General features: G+C 37.5%; 1 protein-coding gene across 1 annotated transcript; it reads left to right on the top strand.

Annotated features, from left to right (window-relative positions):
* Window positions 1–2,803: 2,803 nt before the first annotated feature.
* LOC111019799 (BTB/POZ domain-containing protein At1g67900) lies at window positions 2,804–6,496 on the top strand. Its single transcript, XM_022296268.2, has 4 exons — window positions 2,804–3,664; window positions 3,753–3,822; window positions 3,922–5,187; window positions 5,819–6,496. The coding sequence occupies exons 1-4, from the start codon at window positions 3,606–3,608 to the stop codon at window positions 6,314–6,316; spliced, it is 1,893 nt and encodes a 630-aa protein (XP_022151960.1). The 5' UTR covers window positions 2,804–3,605; the 3' UTR covers window positions 6,317–6,496.
* The last annotated feature ends 2,334 nt before the right edge of the window (window positions 6,497–8,830 follow it).

Raw genomic sequence — 8,830 nt, 5'->3', positions numbered from 1 at the left:
TGTGTCTAGAACCATTCTATGTTTGGATGACGGATATTAGTTTATAGGAATAATATTACACTCTTAAAATCTAACCAGAAGAAAAAATATGTCATGCCAACATAAGTAAAGAGTGTAAGATAAAATTACTTGATTAAGGCGGGCGTACGTTTCTTTTGAGGAGCGTGGTTGGAGCAATATGAGTAAAAACTAAGGATATGTTGATCTACAATACACGGGCTGGCAGATAGAAACAGTGTTCACTTTAAACGGTGCACAAATCCCGAATTTCAAATGATTCCGTGGTCGAGGAGAAGCTAATTAAGTTTTTGATGACTGTGAATGTGAGATTGGTAGGGGGAGAGTGAAATGGTTGGGATTCAGAGAAAAGGGGAGAGGGGCCGGGCGAAGTGGGAAATGGTAGAGTATTGCCAAAACGCCTTTCCAATTGGAGTGTGACTCAACGCTCGTGCAGTCTCAAGAGAGGGGAAAAAAGCGCTGTGGAGGCCGACGGGGCCCCACGCTGTCGGGTGGCGCCCCCGTTGGGCGACACAGCCAAGGACAATTAACGCTAAAATTTGTGGCTAATGGGAAATCCTTTCCCTCTTTTCTTCACTTGCGACAACACACTATGTCCACACACCTCTCTATCTTCTTTACCTGTATCCCAACACAGTCCCGTTTTCCCCTCCTTACCCTCCGTTTGGCGCTGCTATTTCCAATTTGCCACTGCTTTGCCTTGCCTTTTGATTGAGCCAACACAGGGCTAAGTTTTGGTATCTGGAGGACACTGATCGCGCCAACACACACAACTTGAAGCCTACCTGTTTGTGATAATGCCTCAATGAGGTGCAACATATTCGGGTACACACTTCTTGGACGCTACTCTTCTTTTTTCTTTTTTCTTTTTTTTCTCTCTTTATCTCATATATCGCCTTCTTTGCCTTGCCTTTTTTTTTTTTTTTTTTGCTTTGCCTCTCTTTTCTCGAGAATTTTGTTTGCTTTCCACACGTACCCATCAGCTACTTATTAACCTTCATGACCCAAATTGATGATTGAAAATTGGTTATATGTTTAGTTATGTTGGTGGGTTTGAGTTTGACTTCCTTGTTTAGCATAATTAGCATTCGTTTCTAGGATACCCAGAAATGGAAATGGAAATCTAATCTCCCCTTCTTCCACACTTCAATATTCAATAATTCAAAGAAACTTAAGATTATGAATATGCAGGCAAATCAAGAATCTGCTAACTGAGTCAGCCGACCGATTCTTGGCCTAAGTTCAACATCTGTCAGAATTTATGCGCCTAGATTTCATGAGGTGATTATACTCTGACTCACCAGCCTTTCTTTTTTTGGCCTTTTTAAAATTACCTTATCCAGTGCAATATATTTTGGTTTAGTATAAACATTTTCAACCACACAAGTAAAGGATCATTGATGGATTCTCTTATCATGCGGCTACAAAATGACTTGATCAAAGGCTAGGAATCGGTTATGTAGGGCCCATTTTCGCCTCTCAATCTCATCAGTTGTAGTTGACAAAGGGCATCAAGGTCATAAATTTAAAAAACATATCAGCAACCCATGAGAATCCGATGCAGAAACAATTGTTGAAGATGACTTCCAACCGCCTAATAAATGCAATTTTTAAGCATTCATTAATCAAACTTTACGACCAAAACAAGCTTTCACTTACCTCATCCTCACATCATTTCTTCCATTTTCAATCAATTTATTAAAAAAAAAGGCTCTTCTTTCCCCTCTTTCAAAGTCACACCAACATTATTCTCAGTGCTCTGTCGTGCATTTTATGTAAAAGAGGAAAAAAGTTTTTGCCTCCTTTACCCTACGGTTTTACAATATTCACAAATAACCGTGCACTTATTATTACTGTTTATGATTTTTTTCTGTTAAGAATGTTTGAAGGTTATTTTCAAGCAAAAACAACTTAAAAAGCTTTCCATCCAAATATGTTTTTTACAGAGAGAAACTTGAGGAAAGCTTTCCCAAACAGTAGCCTGCATCTGCATCTTCTAGATTATTAATGCGGACGGTCATTTTTGGCCATGTTCAAATGTTAACTCATCATCCATTTTTGGCCATGTTCAAATGTTAACTCATCATCCAACACCATTAAATTTTTTACAATAAGAAAGAAAAATGCATAGAGGGAGAAATTTTTTTTCTTCTCTGTCAAATTTTTAATAGTGATCAGATGAATGTTGACTAGTTAAATTATAGTGATAAGTAGGAAGATGAATGTTAATAGTGATAAAGTAGGAAATGAATGTTAGTTAGATTTAAGTAGTTCATAGTGATTACTGATTACTGATTAGGGCCATCGGCATAGTGAAATGGAGGGTTTTGTTGATGATTTGATGGGATAAACATATCTTAATTTCTGCTTTTTGGAGACCCTTTACTTTCTTTTTTCTTCTTTTAATAATATTTCTAGAAACTTAAAACTAAAGTTGAGGCATAGATTGGAAAATTTAATTAAAAAGACGAAAACTTTTTCCTTTTTAATTTTCCTCTAATATTCGCCTTTTGAAAATTAATAATGGAGTGGACTGAGGGAGGGAGGAGGGGTACGATGTTGCGTATAAATTAGTGTTTGACTAAAATAATCCCTCCGAGAGAGCCCACCGTAAAAAATTGCTGTGGCAATGATGAGAGGGAGGGCCCGCCGGTGGGCGCAGGATAAGCACGTGGGCTTCTCCTTGTGAAGTGCACGCTGGCATAGCGATGCCTGCGGGGCCCTTAAAAAGTAAAACCATATTCTTCTTCAAGTAACTGAAAAAATAAAAACAAAAATTCTCATGTTTTCGTATTTTTTCCCCCAAGACTTTCCCCTGATGATTGGTTGGCCGATTGAATACCTGGAGAGCGTAAAAGAGCTTCAAAATCTTAAGCCTCAGGTTGTTTTTTTTTGGTCCTAAAAACCCCATTTCTTTAGCATTTTATCTAGTTTTAGTAGTGCCAGTAGTGTGGTGTTTTGTTTGTGTATTAACAAGTGAGTAGTAGCTGTAGGTAAGTTTTTTTCTGTGCCCATTTTGCCTTTGATTGATAAGGGGTGGGTGTGCTGTATTTGTATTTTGTTGGGATTGCAGTGACTTCGATTCGTTGTTTTCCTGTCCAAATCACATGGGGTAGAGAATTGGACTGAAAGGACAAGGCCCTTGTAATGTTCGATCTTCTGGGTTTCTGTCACTTTGACTATTGCTGCTGCCATAAATTCTGTATATAAAAACACATAATATATCACACCCACATCAACAAAGCCTCTTTGTTTTCCTTTCTTCTTGGAGCCCATCTCCTGTTCAAGGAGAACCGTCTGTTTTTGTTTTGGTACTCTGAAGTTGAAAATTTCTTAGATTTGGGGAGTTGAAGATAAGTCTCCATTTGTTTGGGTGAGTTGGGAAAGTGAAGTACGAGATATTGGTGGTCTTTATGGTTCCTGTCTGGAGAAATCTGTCTGCTGAGGACCCCTTATGCGGCTGTTGGTGAACTTAAAGGGTGGCCTTTCATTGTCCAGAAGCAGAATAATTTCTTTGATGCATACGCATCAAAAGTATCTGATGAATACCGAATCTTAGAAGAAAAAAATTAGAACAAGTATTCAACATGAAGTTTATGAAACTTGGATCTCGACCTGACACTTTCTATACAGCAGAGGCTGTAAGGTAAGATCCTCTGTTGATCTCTTCGTAATTGAATCAGTCCTCCAATGCGGGATGGTGATCTAAAAGGAATTTCTTGTTCTGAATTCAGGTCAGTCTCCTCTGAAGTCTCCAGCGATCTCGTAATTCAGGTGAAAGGAAGTAGATATCTGCTCCACAAGGTAAATTAGAGCGCTTTTTCCATAAGAATTATGCTGTGTGAATGTGTGTTAGTGGCATCATTTGATTTTGAGCTGATTTCTTATGTTCATGGCGCACAGTTTCCTCTTCTGTCCAAGTGTTTGCGCCTGCAAAGACTATGTTCCGAGTCCCCTGAATCCTCGCAGCATCAAATAGTCCAGCTTCCTGATTTTCCGGGCGGGCTCGAGGCATTTGAACTGTGTGCAAAGTTCTGTTATGGCATAACAATTACTCTCAGCGCCAACAACATTGTATCGGCTCGATGCGCTGCTGAGTACCTTCAGATGACAGAGGATGTTGAGAAGGGGAACTTAATTTACAAGCTTGAAGTTTTCTTCAATTCCTGCATTCTTCATGGGTGGAGAGATACCATTGTAACATTACAAAGTACCAAAGCATTTCCCTCATGGTCAGAGGAACTTGGAATCACAAGCAAATGCATAGAAGTGATTGCTTCAAAAGTCCTTATTCATCCATCAAAAGTGAACCTTTCCCATAGTCATTCCCGAAGGCTTAAGGACGATATCTCGTGCAACGGTGCGGAGAGCCAGAGACACAAACAGACAACCAGGGGCTGGTGGGCTGAAGATGTAGCAGAACTGAACATAGACCTCTACTGGAGAACCATGATAGCCATTAAATCAGGTGTAAAAATGCCCTCCAATCTAATTGGAGATGCACTGAAGATTTATGCTTCGAGATGGCTCCCGAATATATCAAGGAACGGATTTGTTGATAAGCAGTCAGCATCTGACTCTGATTCAGACAAGGCAAATGAGTTATCTGCAAAGCATAGACTGCTCTTAGAATCATTAATAAGCTTACTCCCGGCTGAGAAAGGTGCTGTTTCCTGCAGTTTCCTTCTCAAACTTTTAAAAGCAGCCAACATTCTTAATGCCTCGCTCTCTTCGAAAATGGAACTAGCCAGAAGAGTGGGAGTTCAATTAGAGGAAGCGACGGTCGCGGATTTATTAATTCCCTCTCTATCATACACGAATCAGATGGTATATGATGTAGATATAGTAATGACCATAATTGAGCATTTCATGTTACAGTGGCAGAGTCCCCCAACAAGCCCTCCAAGATCAAGGATAGGTGGTTTTGAAAGGAGAAGGTCTCGCTCGGCCGAAAATATTGATTTCGAATTACAGGAAAGTAGAAGGTCTTCTTCAGCTTCACATGGCTCAAAGTTGAAGGTTGCAAAGCTCGTGGACAGTTATCTTCAAGAAGTTGCTCGAGATGTGAATTTACCCTTATCCAAGTTTACGGTGATCGCTGAGTCTGTGCCAGAGTTTGCAAGGCTGGATCATGATGATCTGTACAGAGCTATTGACATTTACCTTAAGGTAACTTTTAACTTTGGTATCCACTTGCTTTCCATAAACTTCTACCATTGACATTATTTCCAAACAAATACTTCTAAAAGGTTTCAACATCACTCTTTAGGATGTGGGGGCACCAGTGCAAGTAGATAACCAACTCTATTGACCTTAAAATCATGTCATTCTCACCATTTATTAGCAGTTAAGATAAGGCTGACCCACAAGAAAAATTAGTGGAGACTAATTATTCTAAATTTAGCTGTAATATCTTTGGGTCCTTACCAGAAAATTGTTGGTTGAAGATTTAAGAATGTCGTTTTAGATGCCCATCTATCCTATACTTTATTGTAGTGTCTCGAACATCCACATTTTGAAGCCATTATGCTTAAGGAATAAGGATTTCCTTCTCATGCTTACACCATATGCTATGAATCATTGGGCTTGATAACTGAAAGGATTCCTTTTGAATATTAGAAATGATTTATTACATTTCACCCAAGAGCTCACTATCAGGAGTTACATCTTCGTTGAATAACCGGAGCTCGGTTTTCTAAAATTCTCCAATCTAAATCTATGCTAGATTTCAGAATGATTTGTTTTGCAACAGTTCACAAAGAGGTCAAATCTCAGTTGAGTTATTGTAACTGAAATTCAGGCACATCCAGAAATGGGAAAGAGCGAAAGGAAGCGACTATGTCGAATTCTCGACTGCAAGAAACTCTCTGTGGAGGCTTGTATGCACGCTGCACAAAATGAGTTACTCCCTTTGAGAGTGGTGGTGCAAGTTCTCTTCTTCGAGCAAGCGAGAGCAACGATGGCCGGTAGCAAAGTTTCCGAGCTGCCTAGCAACATTAAGGCACTTCTGGCTGCACATAACATCGACCCGTCGAAGCCACCGCCGCCATTAAGTACTACCACAAGTATTCAAGCAGACGACCAACTGAGCATCTCAGGGTTAAAATCTCCAAAGTCCAAGATTTCTACCCTCCAGATGAAGCTGGCCGAAGACGACGATTTGAACGAGAACGGTATAAACACTGATGGAATTTCAAGATCCTCTAAGTTCAAAGCTCTCTGTTCTCTCCCCGCTCGACCAAAAAGGATCTTCAGTAAGTTATGGTCTGCTAACAGAAGTATGATGGAAAAGAATTGAGTGAATTTTGTTCATTTTGGGGTTGAACATGTTGATTAAAGGAGTAGCATATTCTCTGTTCTCTTGGCTTTAATATTAGACAACAACTTTGTAAGTTGTAACCTTTTAGAAGAAAGATTTAAGAATCTCAATGTGCATTGCTGGTGTAATCTATATAATAAGAATTAAAATTCTCAGGAATGTGGATCTAATGGTGGATACTTGACCACGTGAAGCCGATGTTCTTGTTCTTGAATATGAACAAGAATCAGTTGTCCTTTCAGGCTTCCAGGGCAGCACTCGCTTCTTGTTTTGACATTTTGTAGAGCCTTCTTATGGGGAATTGTTCTCCTGTTTCCCCATTTTCCTTTTAATAGTAAAATACGTTTGATAATTTAAAGAAAAAAAAAAAATTACTTGGTCTAGTTGATGTCCTTCCACCATCTCATTGAGCAAGTAAGATAAATTTTTTAACCAATACCGGATTGGAGAATCGAGTAGAACAACCAAGTCAATCCTTAAGATAGTAATAAGTGTTTTATCTACTAAACTATGTTCAGATTGATTTATTAGTTATTATTAGAGCTAGAAAGTTTAATACAATTATATATGTAAAGAAGATAATATTAATTTATTAAAAAGCTCTAACATTAATTTATTACTGGGAACATCTTTCCAAATGGACATTTAGAATTCAATCAAATTTCATATCATTTAAGTTTTATTCTAAACAGGAATTCAAAATATATATACACAAACACATCAACAGAAGAAGAGATTTATAATTCATTCGGTCCAATTTCATAATATTATTTTATTACAAGTGGTTGCAAAAAGGGAAATATGTAAACTTGCCTGATGCTCCTTTATTCTCGTCATTACTCCGCTGTTTTAACGTGCATGTGAGCAAAGTATAAATGCAAATAATTATTTTAAAAATTACCTCCAAAATTTATTATTATTATTTTTTTCGGTACAACAAGGGGAGGGAGGATTGAATCTCCAACTTTAAAAAATGAGCAAGGTGTCTTAATTGCATAGCTAAACTCACGTTGGTCCCTCCAAAATTTATTAAAAAGTATAGTATGATATGCCTACTTTTCCTCTTATTTGAGCATAGCTTCAATTTGTTAAAACACCTATCTCTACTAAAAATTTGAGTTCGGTCTTTACTTTCACATATTAGGCTAAAAAGAATATCGCTATTTTAGCACCAAAACTTTATGAGATTAAAAATTTAAAATAATATTACATTATAAATGACGAAGGTAACGAAATGACAAAAGGAGATATAAATCAAAATTTTATGATAGGGGTAATCATGTAAAGAAACAAAATGTGTACAAGGAAAAAAAATCACATGGGAACATTATGAGCGAGCTTAACTTCTTGTCGTAAAAATGAAAGATCCTAATAGTAAGAGTATACAACATGTCACTTCTTTCTTGGAGGTCGGAGGTTGAATCTTAAACTTTTACCTTTTTTTACCGCCCTAAAAAACCATGTCACTTTTATTTTCGAGAGAGAGAGAGAGAGAGAGAGAGAGAGAGAGAGAGAGAGAGAGAGAGAGAGAGAGAGAGAGAGAGAGAGAGAGAGAGAGAGAGAGAGAGAGAGAGGTGGAGCTCAAACTTGAATCATTAATAAACTAAGAATTGATGTAACTTCTTAACATGATGCCTATTTCAAATTTTGTTTCTAAAGAGAAATTCCCAATAACATCGCCATTAACTTTCGTATCATTCTCTTTCATTCCCATATTCCAGAAAGTGTAATTTGGGAGACAAATAAATCTCCTAAAAAAATGTAAAAAAAATAAGGAAAAAATGAACTCCTAAAAAGACCTTTCACTACGATCGCTTCCCAAAATATTCATTAAAAAATCTCTGCCCTATTCTTGACCGGTGAATATAGAGCCTTAAATCCACAACCAACATGTGAAGGATCTATCAAGAACAGAAGGGACTTATATTTATAAATTGTGGACCAAAATTATGAACAAAAACAAGAGAATGTATAGATCTTAAATTTTGGACGGATACTTTTTCGGATCAAATGTCCTGAATTTGTGTTTAATTTCATAGTTCATGTATTTATAAATATTATTAAGTCAATTGATTTTTCGACGTGGAAAACTTAACCGTATAGACATTATTGGAACAAAAAAAACTAAGTGGGATTCGGCCAAACTGATAATATGAAGATGAACAGCCATTTTCTGGTGAATGTCACACTTGGAAAGAGACATATATCTCAGTGGAGAATTTAAGTAAAAGAGAGAGAGAGTTTAGAGTTGGAGGGTAGGCTGCCGCAGCAGCAGCACCTTTTAGGGCCAACCCTTCGTATATAGCATCACCAAGAATAATATAATAGGGCATTATTGTTTTGGTGCCCTTAGTCGTTGTCAGTATCATTGCAAGCATGCATTTTGCTTTTTAACTTCCTAGAAAAATTATTGACTAAGATTATATAGGAATAATGGACTTTTTTTATATTTCCACAATAGGACGATATTGTCTATTTTAGAACATAAATTTT

The sequence above is a fragment of the Momordica charantia genome, assembly GCF_013281855.1.
Source record: "Momordica charantia cultivar OHB3-1 chromosome 9 unlocalized genomic scaffold, Mcharantia_2.0 BLBB01000009.1, whole genome shotgun sequence".
NCBI classification, from domain to species: domain Eukaryota; kingdom Viridiplantae; phylum Streptophyta; class Magnoliopsida; order Cucurbitales; family Cucurbitaceae; genus Momordica; species Momordica charantia.
The sequence above is the reverse complement of the archived record's forward strand: the minus strand, read 5'-3'. Positions and strand labels throughout refer to the sequence as shown.